Source organism: Hyperolius riggenbachi, chromosome 10 (genome assembly GCF_040937935.1).
Source record: "Hyperolius riggenbachi isolate aHypRig1 chromosome 10, aHypRig1.pri, whole genome shotgun sequence".
NCBI classification, from domain to species: domain Eukaryota; kingdom Metazoa; phylum Chordata; class Amphibia; order Anura; family Hyperoliidae; genus Hyperolius; species Hyperolius riggenbachi.
In genome coordinates this window covers 258,508,753-258,533,747 of record NC_090655.1, presented here as the reverse complement: position 1 = coordinate 258,533,747, position 24,995 = coordinate 258,508,753, and the positions used below count along the sequence as shown (strand labels likewise).

The window sequence follows — 24,995 nt, the reverse complement described above, 5'->3', positions numbered from 1 at the left end:
ATCTCCATACCAATTATCTTAGACTTTCTACAGGATTGTTCAGATACAAATATGCCCGCTAGTGCTATTAGGATGCAAGTAAGTAGCTGCCCTGTTTGCATGTCTAGGAATCAGGCTTTATGATGAAAACCTAGTTATGCTGGCTCTACATGCAATGGAGAAGAATCACCCTATAAAGAGAAAACTTCTACCCTATTGGGATCTTAACCTGGCATTGGCACGGGATTGTTTGGAACTGATCAATAGAATTCCATTAATGCTTCTAACTAGGGTTGCCCTTACAGAGTAATTACATAACTCGTAGCTACTCAGAATCAAAATTTAAATTAGCCAGCGCTGCCCACGGTACCTATGCCACCGCTGTTAGACAATGCGCACCATTTGCATCCCACGTCACATTCCACGTTACTCCCATGCTTCCTCCTTCAGCCCTGAAGGAGGAAGCATGGGAGTGACATGGAACGCGTCGTGAAGTGCATCGTCTAATGGCGGCATGGGTGAGTTAACCCCCCTCTGGCTAATTTTGATTTGAAGTATGCAGCTACTCAGTAAGAGAAACCCTACTTCTAACCTCAAAAAGTAGCCTTTCTAACTGCTGTCATATCGGCCAGAAGAATTTGTGACATTCAAGTACTGTTGATAAAGAAACCCTTTATGACAAAACATCAGGATTGATGTGTATTTATATATGATAAAAACAAATATATCAGCGTAAATAGTTGTATTTGCTCTATGTTGGTCTGACTGGATAGATCTTGTAGAGCCCGTTTCTGGCAAAACGATTTACTCTGATGTATTTGATTCAATCCTATGGATCTTTGGGACATTATATTATACTGCTTCTGTTGATAATTAGAAAAATAATGAGCAAAGTATTTATCCTGTTTAGGATTAGTCCAAAGGATAAATATATTGTGGGCAACTTTCTCCACTTTATATATACCAGCTGAAGGTGCAATTATATCACCTACAGTATTTTCATGCTGTGACAATTACTGTAGGTGTTTCTATACCTATTGCAATCAGAGCCTGCCCTACCATATAGGCAAAGGGAGAGGGGGGGGGGGGCACAGCCACTGACCACCTGGGCCAGGTATGGAATTATGTGGAAGGGACAGGGCACTGGGCAGCAGGGGGAAGGGAATATATAATACCTGCTATGGGTGCTTGGTCCTGTCTCTTGGCTTCATCCAGCGCAATGCTGTGACCCGTTGTCATGGCTTCCCTGACAGCAGCAACAGCACTCCTCATGATGCAGGGTGGGGGTGGGGCCATTATTGTGAGGACCTCTAGGTCCACCAGGGAATAGTGTGGGGGTGAGTAGGATGGGGGCACCACTAGGCCAGCAGTGAATACTGTGGGTGTGGGAGGAAGGAGGAAAATTTGCACCAGAAATAAAGGAGACCCTAATGCCACTTATAGGTGGGGGGTGTTGGGGCCCTCAGATTAATATTGCCCTGGGACCTTATTGCAGCTCAAACTGGCCCTGATTGCAATATAATGTGGGTATTTTTTGTATATGTAGTACCTTGTGAGACCTAGATATGTTGAGTGGCACTCCCTGCTTAAAGATCTGCAGAAACGTGTGAATGGCATGAAGCAAACAAATATATCTCTCACCCTTCCTCCGGTGACCTTGAATCCACCTGCACAGACGTGTGCTCCTCGGATCACAGCACGAAAAGAGACTGTTGATTCAAATCAGGGAGAGAAAGAAAAAAAGACATCCGGGCACCTTCCGTCTTCAATTGCGTGGCAGTGTTTATTGGTTATGACAAGTCACATACCATTGGCGCTGTCAGCTGAACATCAATGTGATGGTGGTGGTGAGTTGGAGGTGGGGGTGCCAGGTATCAGTCGGGGCTTGCGATGGCCGTTTCGCGTCTTACTAGACGCTTGGTCACGCTGCGCTCCTATTTTTTGTATATGTGCCTGAGCAATGGCCGGACGCGCCTCCTGAGGAAGTGAACATAGTTCATGAAATGCATTCAGCCAAGTTCTCGACCCTGTAAAGGCATACAAGTGTTATCAATGTATATTAATAATCTCAGTGTGATATACTGTGTGTGTGTGGGGGGGGGGGGGGGGGGGAATCGTATTATCCCTCCTGAGAAACTATATACAGTCTTACCTTTGTATTGATAATATGTGTGTGATATACCAAACTGACAGGTATTGTGCCTCTCTCTTAAATTGTTTGTTGTACATAATATGTTGAAATAAAGTTTGTTAAGGTTGGACCACTTAATGAATGACATTTCACTGACTACTATATAACTTATCAAAATTACTAATTGTTCCCTACAAAGTACCAAAGATCCAACAATATCTCAATTCCTTTGAGGACCTGTCAGAGCAGCCTGTGGAGACCTCCGCCGGGTGGAGCAGGGGGTGGGAGGGACTTGAAGACACAACCTTGTTCCCCATCCCAACAGGGCGACTTCCCTTCACCTCAATTCACTCCACTCCGCAAGATTCTGCCACAAAATACCAGATGCCATTGCCGACCTTCACACTCCCCGGACTGCAGAGCCGAGTCACAGGAGCCGGAAGCCGGAGGGAGCAGGGATATCCTTCAGTATGGCCACACTGTGATGGGCGATACCACATGCTGCCCTTGGGTAGGTATAGAGTACAGAGGAACTCAGCAGAGCAGCCACAAGGCCAGAGAGAACACAAGACCCACCTGTGAAGACTGGAGAGCTCTGGGGGGACAGGTGTGACAAGGGGCCTCTCACCATAACAGATGGCTGGTATAGCAGAAGTGCAGAGCCTCAGCAGCACACACTGTGCCTGTAACAGCCGGGACATGCTGGAGGCAGCAGGGGCAGATGGCTGGGATAGCAGAAGTGCAGAGCCTCAGCAGCACACACTGTGCCTGTAACAGCCGGGACATGCTGGAGGCAGCAGGGGCAGATGGCTGGGATTGCAGAAGTGCAGAGCTTCAGCAGCACACACTGTGCCTGTAACAGCCGGGACATGCTGGAGGTAGCAGGGGCAGATGGCTGGTATAGCAGAAGTGCAGAGCCTCAGCAGCACACACTGTGCCTGTAACAGCCGGGACATGCTGGAGGAAGCAGGGGCAGATGGCTGGGATAGCAGAAGTGCAGAGTCTCAGCAGTACACACTGTGCCTGTAACAGCTGAGACATGCTGGAGGCAGCAGAGGCAGATGGCTGGGATAGCAGAAGTGCAGAGTCTCAGCAGTACACACTGTGCCTGTAACAGCCAGGCAGATGTATGGGGGTGGCTGTAACTTCCAGTGACCTTTTCACCCCCTTCATTGCCACCCTAACCTACCAAATTTCATGACCTTCGCTCACTCTTTAAGCTTCTATGTCACCTTTCCTTACCCTCACTCACCCTTTCACCTCCATGTCACCACTGCTGAAGTTATAGTCAGGGTGAATGAGGGTCAGGAGACATAACATGGGTATGCAAGCAAAGGTGCAAGATGGGAGGAGGTGCCCCAATTGACCCCTATACCCCCAGAATCAGCAGACACATGGCAGCAAATCAGCTATCCCTCCCTCCTGGACCACACCCCCCTATAAAATCGCCAGCATTGCATCCATTTTACAGTGCACCTGTGTGCTGTGTGAAGCAGTGTAGGAAGAGAGCTGTGCTGTGCTGCAAGGATAGCTTTAGTGAGGCCCATGCTCTGTGTGTATCACAGTACTAGTCACCATCCTCATCCCCATATAGCCCTTGTAAGGGCTTTTTTTTCTTGCCGTTACCTTGATGTTCTGTGTGTTCACTGTGTAGAGCACTGCAGCAGTTGTAGGAGACAGGAGGTCACAGCAGGTGTACAGCACTGCTAGTAGTACTACAGTACCTCACCCAATAGCTGTTTTAAGGGCTGGTTATTCCCATACACTACCTGATCCACGTGTACACACGGACCTTTTAAAGCACTTTGTTACAAGAATGTAATGTGATTTCTGCCCTTTAGAGATTAAAACACGACTGCGTAAACTACACAATTCTTTGTGGAACTTTTGCCATTGATCCCCCTCTGGCATGCCATTGTCCAGGTGTTGGGTCCTTTAAACAATTTTTCCATCCGTTTTGTGACCAGAAACAGCCCTTAAAGGTTTTAGAATTCGCCTGGCGATTGAATGCCTGTTCGCAATTCGCGAACCAAAAATTTGATGTTCACTACATCACTAGTTAAAGTAGCTGTGTAGGAATATGTATGTCACGCCCCTCGTGTTTCGTTTATACAAACTCGGGGCATGCCGCTGAATACCAAGGCACATTCTGTTCATTGCTCGGAAAGGGCAATCAAGTTCTGCCAGATTTCTGCTCTTTGGTAAGAGGAGGGAAACTTCTCCTCCGTCAACGGAGGCCATCAGCTCTTATGTCAACCCCTCCCTTCAGGACAAGGTCTTTGAAAGGTTGATACACCCAGACCTGATTGTCCATTATTTTATTGTCCTTTATTTGTTGGCGGATTCCATCATTGGCAGGCCAGGTGGCCTCTGGCAAGCGGCCATCTTGGATTCCTTCACACAAAGGCCTTTGGCCACATGGCATCTGCCTTCTAGGACTTCTCCAGGCAAAGACTTTCAATTGTTGCATGGCCTTTCAAAGTCTTCAGCTCAAACACGGTATTTTGAAATTTATCAGACATTCTATTAATTTCTCATCTTTTCTTCATCTATCCATTATTCAGTTACTCGATATATTTATCCGCTAGCACTAATGTGTATTTAGTTTTATAATAAAACATATAACAACTAGGAAATTATTTTACTATTATCAGTTATGGCTCTACAGACTATCTTGTCTTAGAAAGAATTGTTTAAAATGAAGGTAAAAGTACACCATTCACAAAGAATGAACATAGCTTATACCAAAGCCATGTTTACTTATTCACAGGCAGCTTGATTGGCTCAGTGAACAAATGTTCCCGTTCAACAGTTGCAGATGAGTAAATTCCGTTGGGAGAGCACATGTACACAGTGGCAGAAGAAGCAAACAAGGCATTAAAACAACCTGTTTGCAGTTAACAGAGTCAAACAGGAGGTTTTAATGTGTCCTCTTTGCAAGAAGTAGTTAAATATACATCTGGTACACTTATCTACTACACTATACAGGGCTCCTGTGCTCTGTATGTTCCTTTTAGGCCTTCAGACCACTCCAGATATCCCCCAGTGACAATGTTAACTAAGGAAGAGCTACACTTAGACCCCAAAACGATTGTTTGCATTATATACTCCTGTTTGCACCTCCACTCTATGGGAAGCTTCCAAGCTTGGCTGTACTGTCCAGTTGTTTCCATCCTCGGGTTTCACATCAGAAAAGGAGGCAGCAGCCCAGGTGCGTTAACCTCTGCTTACACATCCAGCATCCCTCACACGTTTCATGATGAGTTTATTTTTTGTAACTGTGAGGTTGCTTATCCTTAGTAATACGTGACCCGTTTAAGTGGTAAGCATAGGCAATTTAATCGGAGTGTCCCCTTTGTAAGTGTGGGCCCTATGCAATCTTATAAAGGCCCCTATAACATCAGTGTTCTGTGGTACTGCTGGTACCTGTGTGCCGAAGATGAAAAAGTAACATACTTAGTCTGCTGTTGTGATCCTTCTGTCTCGAATTCCCATGCTGCACTGGGGCTATGCTGGTGGCTGCAGGAGGTATATCTCTGAGAAGAACTATGATGTCCTGCAGCAAAGGGGGGGGGGGAGTGGGACCATTTATCCCATCATAGATTCCCATGCATGTGAAGAAAAACAAAAGAATGCACACTGAACGAGCAGTATTGAGACTGGAAATACCTCACCTCGTATGAAGGGATGGAGATACCCATATGGGTGACCAGGCTTGTGTCCCAAACAGAGAGAAATGCACCCTGTATGTATTTAGAGAGTTTATCCTATCTAACCCCCCCTCATCTGTGACTAATCACAACTGTAATTTCTCTCAGGTGTGTCAACTGGCTACTTCGGCAGAGCAGCTAATTTGTAAACACAGGATGTTAACCCTTTGTCTGATTCCATGAAAGCAAAGATTCCTCCGCACACCTTCGGTGAAGTAAAATCAAATACTTTTATTGAGTCATTGTAAAAATAGCAGAAGGTATGGTAGCATGAGAGCTGACGCGTTTCTGACCCCAACGGGTCCTTCGTCGTGGCTCAGTAGTAGACACACTGCAGATTTATTGCAGGATTGGTATCAGCTGTAACAAATAAATGTTTTTCTTTAAAGGGGATTATGCTGTTGCTTATCTTTTAGAGCAGAGAGGAAGTTCTGAGCTCAGATCCACTAGGATTTGGACAGCAGATCTCCTCTGGTTGCCGGGCCTCCCTCCTTTTTGCCTCAGGTTGTGTAGGTGTCGGAATGGCAGGCATTTCGCACGGGTTTGAGAAAGTGGGGAGGGGCCCTGTGGAACACGTGGCTTATACAGCTTTATTCTTACTCAATCTACCTTATTGCAGCTATACACCACTGTTTTTAATCCACCTACTGCATGCATAGCTGGTGGACGAGCTGGTTCCAGGCAGCACAAACTACTGACACACAATACATGCGAGACGCTGTTTAACGGGAACCCATTACGTTTTCCCCCAACACAACCTCCGGCAAAAGAAGGGAAGCCAACAACCAGAGCATCTGCTCTCCAAGCCCATTCCCCGGCTGTTCAAAGATACGCAAGTGTGACCGCTGGTAACCCCTCTGGATGGCTCCAGCCCCACATCCGAGGCGAGACCTTTCAGTGTGTGTTCTCTATTCTTCACTATGGCTATTCCCGGTCTGTCTGCCTTGCACACCACTGTTCTCTCTGATCGCTACACTGAGATTTACCTATTCATGTCCCATACAAGTGTCAGAAATGACACGGAACCCTGGTTGAGAATCACCGATGTAGACAGTGTTTTCCTGAATGAAGCATCCCTTGGTTGGGATTGGGATGTGATATTATGAACCTTGTGTTGGAGGAGGTTTATTATTGAAAGATCCTTTTACCAGCAGGTGAGGGGTACCTCAATGGGGGCAGCATGTGCTCCAACTTATGCCTGTATACACCTGAGGGGACAGATATGGAGGGTCAATAAAATGTAAATATTAAGTTGTTGCAGGATTATGTAAATAAATTCAGCTTGAAAATAGACCAATCATCCTCACTAAAGCTTTATTCATTCCATTTTCAAACGGAATACATTTAAATTAAAAAATTGCTGATTTCTGCTTAAATTCAGATTTATACTATTTGCATGTCACTGACCATCACCAGTGACGGACTACAGACCTGCAATGTTACAGAGAGCTCTCGCTACAAACACTGAGCTTACAATGGCCTCATTCATTATAACAATGCAATTTATTGATTACAGTAAATCTGAGTGATGCAGGTAATAGCAGGGCTGTGGAGTCAAAGTTGGAGCAATTTTGGGTACCTGGAGTCGGGGGGTTTCAAACTGAGGAGTCGGATTATTTTTGTACCGACTCCACATCCCTGGTTAATAGTACATTACATGCAAAGAAACAAAACACGTCACACTGTGGGAACAATATACAGCCGATATTCAGCACATTATCCAGAGGAATAACTTTATTAGCAGCTTTAATCACAGGAGAGATACTTGGAGATGCATCAGATTTCCATTCTAATAGGATTTATTTTGTTACAGAACACAGAATCGTTTCCAGCAACAGCTTCCCACTTTTGTGTATAGCAATGATACAAAATTGTGCAGAATCATCAACTCTCAGGAAGATAATGTCATAATGCAACAGGATCTGGATAGGATGGCTATATGGGCACATACATGGCAGATGAAATTCAATGTTGACAAATGTAAAGTCATGCATTTTGGTCGTACCAATGGTCTAGCACCATACAAAATAAATGGGATACAGTTGGGGACATCAAACTTGGAGAAGGACTTAGGAGTACTCATCGACAACAAGTTAAATAATCGTACTCAATGCCAAGCTGCTGCAGCTAAAGCTAACAAAATTTTGGGATGCATTAAAAGAGTAATAAAAACTCGAGATGCTAGCATAATATTGCCCCTGTTTAACTCTCTAGTAAGGCCACATCTGGAATATGGAATTCAGTCCTGGGCACCACATTACAGGAAAGATATTGCAGTTTTAGAGCAGGTGCAGAGACGAGCAACAAAATTGATACGTGGGATGGAAGGTCTCGCTTACCAAGAAAGGTTAGATAAACTGGGTTTATTTAGTCTAGAGAAAAGACGCCTTAGAGGAGATCTAATTAACATGTATAAATACATCAGAGGGCAATATAATAGCTTGGCGGATGAGCTTTTTCTCCCTAGGCCTTCTCAAAGGACTAGAGGACATGATCTGCGCATGGAGGAAAACCGTTTTAGCCATTTATTTAGGAAAGGGTCCTTTACAGTAAGAGTGATTAAGATGTGGAATGCATTGCCACAGAAAGTCGTAATGACAAACTCTATACCTGCATTTAAAGGGGGCTTAGATGCTTTCCTTGCGTTGAAAGACATCCATGGCTACAATTACTAGGTAATGCCTAATGATGCTGATCCAGGGATTTTATCTGATTGCCATCTGGAGTCGGGAAGGAATTTTTTCCCTTTTGGGGCTAACTGGACCTTGCCTTGTGGGGGGTTTTCGCCTTCCTCTGGATCAACAGGGATATGTAAGGGAGCGGGCTGGTGTTGTACTTTGTTCTCTGGTTGAACTCGATGGACGTATGTCTTTTTTCAACCAAAATAACTATGTAACCATGTAACACATATAACAATAACCTGTCCCCCTCTCCACCCCAGAATTCCTGTATCTCACCTCCAGGCCAAACACCTGTATCCAATCATCTGCTTCTAATTTACATTTGGGGTGCAGCACTGAGGCATTGGGGTGTCTATAGCAGTGACTGTAACATAACAATAACCTGTCCCCCTCTCCACCCCAGAATTCCTGTATCTCACCTCCAGCCCAAATCACCTGTATCCAATTGTCTCCTCCTTTAATTCGCTTTTCAGGAGAGCCATGGCTGCATGTGACTGCAAATCCCACTTCATTTGTATATCTAGTTTATTTAAAAGTATTTACTATTTAAAGAACTCCAAACATGACAGATAATACATTGTTTGAAAAAAACAAACAAACAAACAAAAATAAACAGTAAAGAAAGCATATAAAGAGTCTCCAATTTTAAATCCCAAATCTGAAAATCATAAAACACATTGCAATTGGAAAACATCATATGGTATAGAGAATCATACCATATGAAAAAGAAACTTCACAGCTAAAATATACATTCAGTGGCTGGACCAAACGCATGAGAGAAGACATCTTACAAGGAAAGTGAACCAGTGAACAAAGCAGCATCAAGGTGTCACAAACACAAGGTTAAAAAAAATATACTAGGTAAGTCAAACCTTGGGAATCAGTGCACATTAACCTTTTGGGGACCACTGAGAGTAAATCTGATGCCGCACTTGTGGCTGTCTAAGCCTGATGCGGTGTATGATTTACGCCACCTGCCATTTTCACTCTAGACACGATCGTGCGCACCCGAGAGGGGAGATTAAAGGGGAACTGAAAAGAGCGGTATATGGAGGCTACCATGTTTATTTCCTTTTAAGCAATACCAGTTGCCTGGCAGCCCTGCTGATCCTCTGCCTCTAATACTATTAGCCATAGCCCCTGAACAAGCATGCAGCAGATCAGGTGTTTCAGACTTATAAGTCTGATCTGACAAGACTAGCTGCATGCTTGTTTCTGGTGTTATTCAGATACTACTGCAGAGAAATAGACCAGCAGGGCTGCCAGGCAACTGGTATTGATTAAAAGGAAATAAATATGGCAGCCTCCGTACACCTCTTACTTCAGTTCCCCTTTAAGCGGTCATATGACAGCTGACATCTTCCCTTGGTGATCACTATGATCACCGGCGTATCGTAGTGATCACTAACAGAGCAGCGGCGGTAGAAGGGGAAGAAGAGGATCCACTCACCTTCCTGACGTTTCCCCGGCGATCGTCACTCCGCTCTGGCCGGCATCCCTGCTCGCTCATAAGTGTCGGGTACCAGCTTGATTACGTCATCAAGCCGCAACCCGGAACTTAACAGCAATGTGAACGAGGATGCCGGCCAGAGCGGAGGAGGCTAGAGCTGCTCATCGCTGGAGTCTGGGAGGTGAGTAAAGGCTGCTAGCAATACAGGGGACACCTGGCCACACTGGGGACACCATGCCTAGCTAACTATACTGGGGATCCGGCTGCCTGACCCCCCCCCCCCCCCATGTAAAATGGCCTAGTCCTTAAGGGGGGTTAGGCAGCCGGTCCCCGAAGGGTTAACCAAGGGTCCCATGTTTTCTGAAAGGAGATCCATGTGATTAAATGCGATAGCTAACATTCTCTCACAAATCCTTTTTGGAGAACAAACACCTCCTCCACCCACATACTTCCTCTGCCAAATGAAGAAGTTCGCTATGACCCAGAAACTCCTGACGAGTTCCTACTCCGCTACAATCGAACATGTCCTCTGTACCTCCATCCTGGTCTGGTATGCTGACTCCTCTGCCAGCGACAAGAGGGTCATCAGATCAGCAGAAAACAACTCCCCCCCCCCCCCCCAGACCTCCTCTACAACTCCAGATTGTGCTCCAGGGCTTTGAGGATAGCCAGCGATCCCTCACTCCCAGGCTACCGCATCTTCAGTCAGCTCCATTTGGGTAGGAGGTTTTGGTTCATTGACACCAAGACCTCTAGGCACAGAAACAGCTTCTTCCCCTCAACTGTCCACTCTCTGAACTCTATGCGCTCCCTTCCCACAAAGCACCCTCCCACATGTTGATCATTCTTCCCCTGCATGCTGGTTTGCCTGCCTGTACAAGTTTGTCTATGATAAATTTGTTTTCATTATCTATTCAGTCCATTTTCAAACTGAATACATTTAAATGTAAAAAATTGCTGATTTCTGCTTAAATTCAGAATTATACTATTTGGTAGCGTGTCGCCAGCAGGCTGTTTACATGCACACTGTCATAATCCGCTCCTCCGCCTCCTCTAAAGTACCGCCCCCTGCCCACGTCCCTTCCCTCCAATCAGCAGGGAGGGAATCAGGCAGGGAGCGGCGCTATAGAGGAGGCGGGGGAGTGGTGGAAAGTGACAGTTTACATGTAAACAGCCTGCTTGCGACACGCTGTGTGTCCCTAGCTCGGCGGTTTTATTTTGGGGGCATAGCAGAGCGCAGGGGGGGGGGGGGGGGGGGGTCTGGTTGAGAACTGTATAGTAACAGAGGCTGTGCATTATATGCAGACCCAGCCTGTGTGTGCTAATAGGATTTGTGAAGCCCACCTCGGGTTCTCTTTAAATGTACCACAGAAGTTATAAACACAAACACTTATACTTATCTGGGACTTCCTATAATGTAATTTTATTGCCATCTTAATTATTGAAACGCAGGAGCTGCTACATTTTTTAGCCCCGACTTATACGTAGGTCAATCACTTTTACCTGGTTTCTGTGGTAAAAGTGGGTACCTCGACTTATACACAAGTATATAGGATACCACTGATTCATTGGTATATCTAAAGCACTTGGTTTATGAACCCGTATAATATAGAGAAAATAATGCTGAACACAGACACGTTCTAACCCAAGCTTACTGCTATAAATAGCCCTGTTTATCTTATCATGACACAAGAATAATACTTCTAATCAGTGTGAGATCTCTCATGTCTGACAAGGTTTCCTTTGTCTCCAAAACATCTCCCACACTCAGCACATGAATAGGGCTTCTCACCAGTGTGAAATCTTTTATGACTGACAAGATGCGATTTCTGTAAAAAACATTTCCCACACTCAGCACATGAATATGGCTTCTCACCAGTGTGATATCTCTCATGTGTGACGAGATTAGATTTCTGTAAAAAACATTTCCCACACTCAGCACATGAATAGGGCTTCTCACCAGTGTGAGATCTCTCATGTGAGATAAGAGTTGATTTCTGTAAAAAACATTTCCCACACACAGCACATGAATATGGCCTCTCACCAGTGTGAGATCTTTCATGCTGAACAAGATGTGATTTCTGTACAAAACACTTCCCGCACTCAACACATAAATAGGGCTTCTCACCTGTGTGATATCTCTCATGTATGACAAGACGTGGTTTACGAACAAAACATTTCCCACACTCAGCACATGAATAGGGCTTCTCACCAGTGTGAGATCTTTCATGCATGACAAGGTGTGCTTTAAGTCTAAACCTTTTCCCACACTCAGCACATGAATAGGGCTTCTCCCCAGTGTGAGATCTCTCATGACTGACAAGATGTGATTTCTGTAAAAAACATCTCCCACACTCAGCACATGAAAAGGGCTTCTCACCAGTGTGAGTTCTCTCATGAATAACAAGAAGACCTTTAAGTCTAAAACATTTCCCACACTCAGCACATGAAAAGGGCTTCTCACCAGTGTGAATTTTCTCATGTGTGATAAGCTGTTGTATCCACACAAAAGATTTCCCGCACTCAGCACATGAATAAGGCTTCTCACCAGTGTGAGATCTCTCATGTGTGACAAGGTGCGATTTACTTACAAAACATTTCCCACACTCATTACACGAATAAGGCGTCTTACCACTGTGAGATCTTTCATGTATGACAAGGGCCGATTTCCAACGAAAACATTTCCCACAGTCAGCACATGAATACGGCTTCTCACCAGTGTGAGCTCTTTCATGCTTGACAAGGTCTGATTTCTGTATAAAACATTTCCCACACTCAGCACATGAATAGGGCTTCTCTCCAGTGTGAGTTCTGTGATGTCTGACAAGAGCTGATTTGCGAACAAAACATTTCCCACACATGGAACAGGAATGAGACCCACTTGTAGGGTCAGAGCTGTGCTGGGTATGAGGCCCCTTAGGGGTAGACAGGTAAAAGAAGTCTGGTGGAATATTTGGGGTAACCAGGATATCTGCAGGAGACTTTTGTCCAGTGACATCATCATCCGTTGTACAGTCTGTGGATACAGAGAGACGAGTCTCTGAGAGGTTCCTGATGCCAGGACTCCGCCCTGCAAAAAGAGAAACATCATCACTTCCTATTCAAGAATTCTGAGAGGAGGAACAATTATCATTAGCGATGGTCAGTGAGCTGCTGAGAATTCCAAGTTGAGGCAAAGTTTATGCAAATGTATGCAGCTTGGAATAAAGCCAATCAAATACATTTCCTAAAAAAAGTGATTAGCTGCATACAATTTGCATATAAGTCAGATTAATTTGCATTTTATTGACTATCCATATAGCTAAAGCACTGGCCATACATGGAAAGCAGTAAGATGTAGAGCTTGATGAGACAATGGAAGCAATGTGTTACTCCTGTGACAACAGACCTATATGTACTTATAGCAAGAAATCTGTGTTATGTTTGTAGAGCAATGTGGTGTCACTTACACATTCTTATTACCATTGTATCCTCCTGTCTCTCATATGCCCCTTGTAATGCACCTTTATCTCTCTCTCTTGTTCCCAATTGTGCAAATAAAGATTTTTTGATGTTACACAACACTAAATTATAGGAGCTGCGAGGTGGAGAAATTATCCATTTATGTCATGGAGATCCAAAACCGCTAATACTTCTGTAGCTGGATATAAATACACACATATATACTCCTATATATACAGTACAGCCATATCTCTCCTCCCATCCTTCTGTCCAAGGAGGAACCAAACTGCTGCACACTGCAGCTCCTATTGGACAGGAGATCAGTGCGGGGCAGGGAGACCTCAGAACCTGAAGCTTTCACAGATCAAATTGAACAACGTTTAATGATGGTGACTCTGCAGGAAGGGGAGACCTCAGGCAGATCCGACTTCATCATATCCTGTCACCAATGCAGCTATGGACACATGGTGCATGACACTCCGCCAAACCAGCCCCGACACACTGTGACCAATCTGTGTACAGTAATGTACAGTGTCCATTATTAGATTAATACAGGCTAGTAACACTAATTTACCCCTACTGTGACCACTCGGTGTACAGTAATGTACAGTGACCAGGCCAAAAAACACATAATGTGTCCAGTTATTAATAATTATGCATATAGACACCTATATAAATAAAAACTTACGATATGATAATTACAATAATATGAGAAGTAATAGGGGTGTGATGTGTGTAATGTGACTGCACAGTGTGCCTGTAATGACGTATAAACACACTATGTACACAGGGAATGTGAGAAGTAATAGGGGTGTGGTGTGTAATGTAACTGCACAGTGTGCCTGTAATGAGGTATAAACACACTATGTACACAGGGAATATGAGAAGTAATAGGGGTGTGATATGTGTAATGTGACTGCACAGTGTGCCTGTAATGAGGTACAAACACACTATGTACACAGGGAATGAGAGAAGTAATAGGGGTGTGATGTGTAGAATGTGACAGCACAGTGTGCCTGTAATGAGGTATAAACACACTATGTACACAGGGAATGTGAGAAGTAATAGGGGTGTGATGTGTAATGTGGCTGCACAGTGTGCCTGTAATGTGGTATAAACACACTATGTACACAGGGAATGTGCGAAGTAATAGGGGTGTGATGTGTGTAATGTGACTGCACCGTGTGCCTGTAATGAGGAATAAACACACTATGTACACAGGGAATGTGAGAAGTAATAGGGGTGTGATGTGTAATGTGGCTGCACAGTGTGCCTGTAGTGAGGTATAAACACACTATGTACACAGGGAATGTGAGAAGTAATAGGGGTGTGATGTGTAATGTGACTGCACAGTGTGCCTGTAATGAGTTATAAACACACTATGTACACAGGGAATGTGACAAGTAATAGGGGTGTGATGTGTAATGTGACTGCACAGTGTGCCTGTAATGAGGTATAAACACACTATGTACACAGGGAATGTGAGAAGTAATAGGGGTGTGATGTGTGTAATGTGACTGCACAGTGTGTCTGTAATGAGGTATAAACACACTATGTACACAGGGAGTGTGAGAAGTAATAGGGGTGTGATGTGTAATGTGACTGCACAGTGTGCCTGTAATGAGGTATAAGCACACTATGTACACAGGGAATAAGAGAAGTAATAGGGGTGTGATGTGTAGAATGTGACAGCACAGTGTGCCTGTAATGAGGTATAAACACACTATGTACACAGGGAATGTGAGAAGTAATAGGGGTGTGATGTGTAATGTGACTGCACAGTGTGCCTGTAATGTGGTATAAACACACTATGTACACAGGGAATGTGAGAAGTAATAGGGGTGTGATGTGTAATGTGACTGCACAGTGTGCCTGTAATGAGGTATAAACACACTATGTACACAGGGAATGTGAGAAGTAATAGGGGTGTGATGTGTAATGTGGCTGCACAGTGTGCCTGTAATGTGGTATAAACACACTATGTACACAGGGAATGTGAGAAGTAATAGGGGTGTGATGTGTAATGTGACTGCACAGTGTGCCTGTAATGAGGTATAAACACACTATGTAAACAGGGAATGTGAGAAGTAATAAGGGTGTGATGTGTGTAATGTGACTGCACAGTGTGCCTGTAATGAGGTATAAACACACTATGTACACATGGAATGTGAGAAGTAATAAGGGTGTGATGTGTGTAATGTGACTGCACAGTGTGCCTGTAATGAGGTATAAACACACTATGTACACAGGGAATGTGAGAAGTAATAGGGGTGTGATGTGTAATGTGACTGCACAGTGTGCCTGTAATGAGGTATAAACACACTATGTACACAGGGAATGTGAGAAGTAATAGGGGTGTGATGTGTGTAATGTGACTGCACAGTGTGCCTGTAATGAGGTATAAACACACTATGTACACAGGGAGTGTGAGAAGTAATAGGGGTGTGATGTGTAATGTGACTGCACAGTGTGCCTGTAATGAGGTATAAACACACTATGTACACAGGGAATGTGAGAAGTAATAGGGGTGTGATGTGTGTAATGTGACTGCACAGTGAGCCTGTAATGAGGTATAAACACACTATGTACACAGGGAATGTGAGAAGTAATAGAGGGGTGTGATGTGTAATGTGACTGCACAGTGTGCCTGTAATGAGGTATAAACACACTATGTACACAGGGAATATGAGAAGTAATAGGGGTGTGATGTGTAATGTGACTGCACAGTGTGCCTGTAATGAGGTATAAACACACTATGTACACAGGGAATGTGAGAAGTAATAGGGGTGTGATGTGTAATGTGACTGCACAATGTGCCTGTAATGAGGTATAAACAAACTATGTACAAAGGGAATGTGAGAAGTAATAGGGGTGTGATGTGTGTAATGTGACTGCACAGTGTGCCTGTAATGAGGTATAAGCACACTATGTACACAGGGAATGTGAGAAGTAATAGGGGTGTGATGTGTGTAATGTGACTGCACAGTGAGACTGTAATGAGGTATAAACACACTATGTACACAGGAATGTGAGAAGTAATAGGGGTGTGATGTGTAATGTGACTGCACAGTGTGCCTGTAATGAGGTATAAACACACTATGTACACAGGGATTGTGAGTAGTAATAGGGGTGTGATGTGTGTAATGTGACTGCACAGTGAGACTGTAATGAGGTATAAGCACACTATGTACACAGGGAATGTGAGAAGTAATAGGGGTGTGATGTGTGTAATGTGACTGCACAGTGAGACTGTAATGAGGTATAAACACACTATGTACACAGGGAATATGAGAAGTAATAGGGGTGTGATGTGTAATGTGACTGCACAGTGTGCCTGTAATGAGGTATAAACACACTATGTACACAGGGAATGTGAGAAGTAATAGGGTGTGATGTGTAATGTGACTGCACAGTGTGCCTGTAATGTGGTATAAACACACTATGTACACAGGGAATGTGAGAAGTAATAGGGGTGTGATGTGTAATGTGACTGCACAGTGTGCCTGTAATGAGGTATAAACACACTATGTACACAGGGAATGTGAGAAGTAATAGGGGTGTGATGTGTAATGTGACTGCACAGTGAGACTGTAATGAGGTATAAACACACTATGTACACAGGGAATGTGAGAAGTAATAGGGTGTGATGTGTAATGTGACTGCACAGTGTGCCTGTAATGAGGTATAAACACATTATATACACAGGGAATGTGAGAAGTAATAGGGTGTGATGTGTGTAATGTGACTGCACAGTGTGCCTGTAATGAGGTATAAACACACTATGTACACAGGGAATGTGAGAAGTAATACGGGTGTGATGTGTAATGTGACTGCACAGTGTGCCTGTAATGAGGTATAGCCACACTATGTACACAGGGAATGTGAGAAGTAATAGGGGTGTGATGTGTGCAATGTGACTGCACAGTGTGCCCGTAATCTTTATCTATATAAAATCGTGTATGTGTGCGTGTGTCGCGATCACTCGAAAGCGGCTTGACCGATTTGAACTAAACTTGGTACACAGATCCCTTAGTACCTGGGATGACATGTTCTGGGGGTCTCGCATCCCCCCTGCACAGTTGGGCGGAGCTACAAACAGCCAGATTTCACCCATTCAAGTCAATGGAAAAAATGTAAAAGGCTGCCATTCTCACAGTAATCAAGCCAGAGTCCCCACACTTGGCACAGGTGGTCACTTTATGACCGAGTTTACAAATCCAGGAAAAGTGGGCGGAGCATAAAACAGCCAATCAAATTTCAGCTATTCATTCTGAATGGGAAAATGTAAACTGCAGCCATTCTTAGACTGTTAATGGTAGGGTTCTCAAACTTGCCACAGTTGGTCACTGGGTGAATGCGATGAAGATTCAAGAAAGTGGGTGGAGCCTACAACAGCCAACCAAAATTCACCTATTGATTTTCAAGGGGAATATTTAAACTGCTGCTATTCTTACACATTTAATGGCAGAGGCTTCAAACTTGCTACAGTCGTTCATTGGGTGACTGGGGTTCAAATTCGCTAAAGGGGCGGGGCCACAAACAGCCAAACAGATTTCCTTGGTGGTTAAACTGCTTACATTCACACATTTTTGATGCCAGGAACCTAAACGCTCACAAACTTGGTCATTGAGTGTCTGTGTGTCAAGGTTACAAAAAGTGGGCGGAGCCAAAAACAATTTTTACTGGGAAAAAAATAAACTGCAGCCATTCTTACACCGTTAATCGCAGGGTTCTCAAACTTTGCACAGTTGGTCACTGGGTGAATGAGATTAAGATTTTGGAAGGTGGGTGGAGCCTACAACAGCCAATACAAATTCACCTTTGGATTTTCAAAGGAAATATTTAAGCTGCTACCATTCTCTTAAACTGTTAATAGCAGATGCCTCAAACCTGGTACAATTGGTCACTGGTGACTGGGGTTCAAATTCAGAAAGGGGGCGGAGCCAGAAACAGCCAGATTTGTTGATTTTTCAATGGGAATATACAAAGTATTGATACCAAGGACCCCAAAGCTGATAAACTTGATAATTGAGTGACTATATGTCAAGGTTAGAAAAGTGGGCAGTGCCAACAACTTCATTTTTAACATGGCAGGATTCCCAAACTTTACACAATTGGCCACTGGGTGACTGGGATGAATATTCAGAAATGTGGGTGGAGCCTACAACAGCCAATCAAAATTTACCTATTGATTTTCAAGGGGAATATTCACATTGCTACCATTCTTACACTGTTAATGGCAGAGGCCTCAAACCTGATACAGTCAGTCATTGGGTGACTGGGGTCCAAATTCACTAAAGGGGTGGAGCCACAAACAGCCAATCAGATTTGTTAGATTGATTTCAGCCATTCTGTTCTAGGCAGGGTTCTCAAAGTGGGTGGGTGGGTGACACAGTTGGTCACTGGATGACTGGGACTAATATTCAGGAAAGTGGGTTGAGCCTAAAGCAGCCAATCAAAATTCACCTTTTGATTTTCAAGGGGAATATTTACATTGCTGCCATTCTTACACGCTTAATGGCAGAGGCCTAAAATCTGCTACAGTCAGTCACTGGGAGACTGGGGTTTAAATTCTGAAGGGAGTGGGCCAAAAACAGCCAATCACATTTGTTTAATTTCAATGGTAAAATGCAACTTATTGATGCCAAGGACCCCAAAGCTCATAAAATTGGTCATTGAGTGACTGTATGTCAAGATTACAAATAGTGGGCGGAGCCAAAAACAATTAACTTTTTTCATGGGAAGATGTAAACTGCAGCTTTTCTTACACTGTTATTCGCAGGGTTCTCAAACTTCACACAGTTGGTCACTGGGTGACTAGGATTAATATTCGGAAAAGTTGGTGGAGCCTACAAGAGCCAATCAATCAAAATTCACCTATTGATTTTCAAGGGGAATATTGAAATGTCTGCCATTCTTACACTTTTAATGGCAGAGGGGTCAAACCTGCTACAGTCGGTAGTTAAGTGTCTGGGGTTCAAATTCAGTAAAGGGGTCGAGCCACAAACAGCCAGATTTCTTTGCTGGATAAACTGCTTCCAGTCACACAATTTTGATGCCAGGAACCCAAAAGCTCACAAAACTGGTCATTGAGCAGTGACTGTGTGTCAAGGTTACAAAAAGTGGGTGGAGTTAAAAACAGATTTTTCTGGGAAATTGTAAACAGCAGCCTTTCTTCACTGTTAATGGCAGGGTCCTCAAACTTCGCATAGCTGGTTACTGAGTAACTGGGATGAATATTCAGAAAAGTGAGTGGAGCCTAAAAATGCCAATCAAAAATCACGTGTCGCTTTTCAAGGAGAATATTCAAATTGCTGCCATTCTTGCACTGTTAATGGCACAAGCCTCAAACCTGGTACAGTTGGTAATTGGGTCACTGGGGTTCAAATTCAGAAAAGGGGACAGAGCCACAAACAGTGAATCAGATTTGTTTCATGGGAAAATACAAATTGTTGATGCCAAGGACCCGAAAGCTCACAAACTTGGTAATTGAGTGACTGTGTCTCAAGGTTACAAACAGTGGGCGGAGCCAAAAAAAATTCACTGGGGAAAATGTAAACTGCAGCCATTCTTACACTGTTTATGGCAGGGTTCCCAAACTTTGCCCAGATTAATATTCAGGGAAGTGGGTGGAGCCTATAATAGCCAATCAAAATTCACCTGTTGATCTTCAAGTGGAATATTTAAATTGCTGCCATTTTTACACTGTTAATAGCTGATGCCTCAAAGCTGCTACAGTTGGTCATTGAATAAAACTGGTTAATAGAGGCGCCAAAATAAGATAAGATGGGTTAAAGACCGTTTAAAAAGGAGGGGGTGGGTGGATCCACTACCCTCACTAAAATTACCAGGTTAAATCAAGCCATAAATAATGCAAGAAAACATTTATTGGTCTCCAAATACAGTGCAACGCGTTTCACAGGCTACAGAGTCTACAGAGGCGCTCTAGCTTTTCACTGACCTATATGTGTGTTCTCCTACCTCAATTGCCTGATGAAGCGGGATGTTCGCCCGTGAAACGCGTTGCACTGTATTTGGAGACCAATAAATGTTTTCTTGCATTATTTACGGCTTGATTTAGCCTGGTCATTTTAGTGAGGGTAGTGGATCCACCCACCCCCTCCTTTTTAAACGGTTTTTAACCCATCTTATCCTATTTTGGCGCCTCTATTAACCAGTTTTATTCATATCTTGTCCACCCTGGGTGGAGGGGTGTATCCTCAATTTTTCTTGTCTATAGAGAGGGACTTTTTACACCTGAGTGGGGTCAGGTGAAAATTCTCCCCACCTGCTATTTCAGTGGTCGCCTGCGTGGTGACCCACACTTGTGAGTATATTCTCATATAAATATTTTTCCACATTGGTCGTACATACTACACCAGATTTGGCTCTCGGTTTTCTCCCTTTTTTTGTCTTTCAAGCACAGTTGGTCATTGGGTGACTTGGGTTCAAATGCTGCAGAGGGGGTGAAGCCACAAACAGACAATCTGATGTGTTTAATTTTTATTGGAATATACAAATTATTGATGCCAAGAACCCCAAAGCTCACAAACTTGGTCATTGAGCGTTTGTGCGTTAGGGTTAGAAAGTGGGCAGAGCCAACACCAGTCAAATATAAATACCCGGGCAACGCCGGGTCATCAGTGGGTGGAGACAAATACAAAATTCACTGGAAAATGTAAACTGCAGCCATTCTTACACTGTTAATGGCAGGGCTCTTAAACTTTGCAGTTGGTCACTGAGTGACTGGGATTTATATTCAGAAAAGTGGGTGGAGCCTACAAAAGTGAATCAAAAACTTCACCTATTGCTTTTCAAGGGGAATATTTAATTGCTGCCATTCTTGCACTGTTAATGGCACAGGCCTCAAACCTGGTACAGTTGGTTATTGGGTGACTGGGGTTCAAATTCAAAAAAGGGGGTGGAGCCACAAACAGCCAATCAGATTTTTTTCATTTCAATGCAAATTATTGATACCAAAGACCGCAAAGCTCACAAACTTGGTCATTGAGTAATTGTGTGTTAGGGTTAGAAAAAGTATGCGGAGCCAACACCGGCCAAATACATACCCAGGCAACGCCGGGCAATCAGCTAGTGAGATATAAACACACTACGTACACAGGGAATGTAAGAAGTAATAGAGGTACCAAATGGTAACAAAAACGTTGCGCGCAGGCTGAAAACTGAATTCCTTAAGGCACTTTATTGACCTGAGGAAGCAGGTAGAGATCGAGAAATGCATTGTCCTTTTTTGTGCTTGAATTAACCTTATCTGATCTAAACCCATGTTTTTTGGGTTGGTTCATCTGAAGAGGTAAGATACCTCAAGTACTTATTTAGGTTTCTATAACGTATACCCAGAGATATTTATTTTTGGGCGCCTCAACCCTTCTTCATTACCACCAGTATGCCTGAGAGAAAGTAGGATCCAGAATGAAGATCAACAGCTTTAATATATGTATAGGGATTAGTAATAAATACTTAACTTTCATAAATGATCCCAAGCCAATATTTTTAGAAAACATCCTCTGAAAAAGATCCCACGCCGATGGTGTCCTCTGAAAAGATCCCACGCCGATTGTGTCCTCTGAAAAGATCCCACGCCGATTGTGTCCTCTGAAAAGATCCCACGCCGATTGTGTCCTCTGAAAAGATCCCACGCCGATTGTGTCCTCTGAAAAGATCCCACGCCGATTGTGTCCTCTGAAAAGATCCCACGCCGATTGTGTCCTCTGAAAAGATCCCACGCCGATTGTGTCCTCTGAAAAGATCCCACGCCGATTGTGTCCTCTGAAAAGATCTCACGCCAATATCCTCTGAAAAGATCCCACGCCCATATCCTCTGAAAAGATCCCACGCCCATATCCTCTGAAAAGATCCCACGCCCATATCCTCTGAAAAGATCCCACGCCCATATCCTCTGAAAAGATCCCACGTCCATATCCTCTGAAAAGATCCCACGCCCATATCCTCTGAAAAGATCCCACGCCCATATCCTCTGAAAAGATCCCACGCCCATATCCTCTGAAAAGATCCCACGCCCATATCCTCTGAAAAGATCCCACGCCCATATCCTCTGAAAAGATCCCACGCCCATATCCTCTGAAAAGATCCCACGCCCATATCCTCTGAAAAGATCCCACGCCCATATCCTCTGAAAAGATCCCACGCCCATATCCTCTGAAAAGATCCCACGCCCATATCCTCTGAAAAGATCCCACGCCGATATCCTCTGAAAAGATCCCACGCCGATATCCTCTGAAAAGATCCCACGCCGATATCCTGTGAAAAGATCCCATGCCCATATCCTCTGAAAAGATCCCATGCCCATATCCTCTGAAAAGATCCCACGCCCATATCCTCTGAAAAGATGTCTATCACGCTGGTGCGTGACAAGGAAACATACAGATAAATACACAACAAAAGTACAAGGCGTAATCTAATGGTCAGAACTAACGTAATCTAACGTTCAGATGGCAGCGGTACAGAAGGACTAGACTAGAGCGAGGTCAGGAAACAAGCAAGAGGTCGGTACACAGGTAAATTAACAGTAAGATGTTACTTCAATAATATCAGGAGGATATAACGAAAGAATTACAAAATATATATATATATATAACAACAAAGACTGACTAACTGGAGTACATATATATTGTGCGTCTACACAATATATTAATGTAGCTCAAAGTAGCTAACTAGACCAAGAACCAGCGAACTGATTAGTAGCAAGGTCAGCGAGCACTGAATGCTCTTGGCCTTACATACAAAACTCCTCAATCAGTAGCCAATCCCCTTTTGGTGATGTCACTTATGACATCACCAGCTGTCATCCTAAATCCTCCTCCTGAGCCTATAAGGCTCACTAGGACTCACGCGTGCACGATGCGACCTTTGGGTCACGCGCGACACTGCCGGAGGGAAGATTGGGATGCTGCCAGAGGATTCCAGCGCGGAAGTCCCGCCACTTGCCCGGACCACGCCAGAGACGTTGCAGGACCTGCCGCTGGAAGGTAAGCTTGTTACAATCCCATGCCAATATCCTCAGAAAAGATCCCACGCCAATATCCTCAGAAAAGATCCCACGCCAATATCCTCAGAAAAGATCCCACGCCAATATCCTCAGAAAAGATCCCACGCCAATATCCTCAGAAAAGATCCCACGCCAATATCCTCAGAAAAGATCCCACGCCAATATCCTCAGAAAAGATCCCACGCCAATATCCTCAGAAAAGATCCCACGCCAATATCCTCAGAAAAGATCCCACGCCAATATCCTCAGAAAAGATCCCACGCCAATATCCTCAGAAAAGATCCCACGCCAATATCCTCAGAAAAGATCCCACGCCAATATCCTCAGAAAAGATCCCACGCCAATATCCTCAGAAAAGATCCCACGCCAATATCCTCAGAAAAGATCCCACGCCAATATCCTCAGAAAAGATCCCACGCCAATATCCTCAGAAAAGATCCCACGCCAATATCCTCAGAAAAGATCCCACGCCAATATCCTCAGAAAAGATCCCACGCCAATATCCTCAGAAAAGATCCCACGCCAATATCCTCAGAAAAGATCCCACGCCAATATCCTCAGAAAAGATCCCACGCCAATATCCTCAGAAAAGATCCCACGCCAATATCCTCAGAAAAGATCCCACGCCAATATCCTCAGAAAAGATCCCACGCCAATATCCTCAGAAAAGATCCCACGCCAATATCCTCAGAAAAGATCCCACGCCAATATCCTCAGAAAAGATCCCACGCCAATATCCTCAGAAAAGATCCCACGCCAATATCCTCAGAAAAGATCCCACGCCAATATCCTCAGAAAAGATCCCACGCCAATATCCTCAGAAAAGATCCCACGCCAATATCCTCAGAAAAGATCCCACGCCAATATCCTCAGAAAAGATCCCACGCCAATATCCTCAGAAAAGATCCCACGCCAATATCCTCAGAAAAGATCCCACGCCAATATCCTCAGAAAAGATCCCACGCCAATATCCTCAGAAAAGATCCCACGCCAATATCCTCAGAAAAGATCCCACGCCAATATCGTCTAAGGTTCTGATGTAAAAAGGCCATAGGCAGCCTCCTAGTTCTCCAGTGCGATGGCTGGTAACATGAAAATCGGGCAGCGAGAACCAGAATTTGCGTCACAGCTAGGAATGACATCATCAAGGTGGCCACCAGGGACTCCCCAGAGATTCTTCTGAAAATTCATGTTCCCAGTTGCCACATTCTCGCATTCCCAGCCACTGCAATGCAGAACTGGGAGGCTGTCTGACCATTGAGTCAGGATATTGACGCAGTAATGAAAGGTAAGTATAAATTGTTAATTTAGATTAATAAATACAATTTTTGTGTATCCATTTTCTTTCAGTTTTAACTCTTAGTGGAAATGTGTCTGTCTGATGACAGCTGAGCTTCATACACTGCTGAGGGGCTGATTGCATTGGCTTTTGACCATGTTATCACGGTCAGCCAATCACAGTGATCACAGAACACATAAAAAAAGGCTCTGGTCCCTAAGGAGTTAGCTTGTGTGGTCCTGAATGGGTTACACCCCCGAGGTATCCCTGGTTCAGGCTTGGGGTGGAGAAAGG

General features: G+C 44.1%; 2 protein-coding genes across 3 annotated transcripts in view; one reads left to right on the top strand and one right to left on the bottom strand.

Annotated features, from left to right (window-relative positions):
• The window catches only part of LOC137537127 (uncharacterized), a 627,974-nt gene that overhangs the window by 70,847 nt on the left and 532,132 nt on the right, over positions 1-24,995 (top strand). The gene's annotated exons all lie outside the window — the stretch shown is intronic.
• LOC137535346 (zinc finger protein ZFP2-like) overlaps positions 11,199-24,995 on the bottom strand; it is a 51,115-nt gene continuing 37,318 nt past the window's right edge. For both annotated transcript variants that reach the window (XM_068257174.1, XM_068257173.1), the window contains exon 3: positions 11,199-13,021. In XM_068257174.1, the coding sequence (XP_068113275.1) occupies positions 11,655-13,021 (1,367 nt within the window). In that variant the 3' untranslated portion in view covers positions 11,199-11,654. The remainder of the gene's footprint in view (positions 13,022-24,995) is intronic.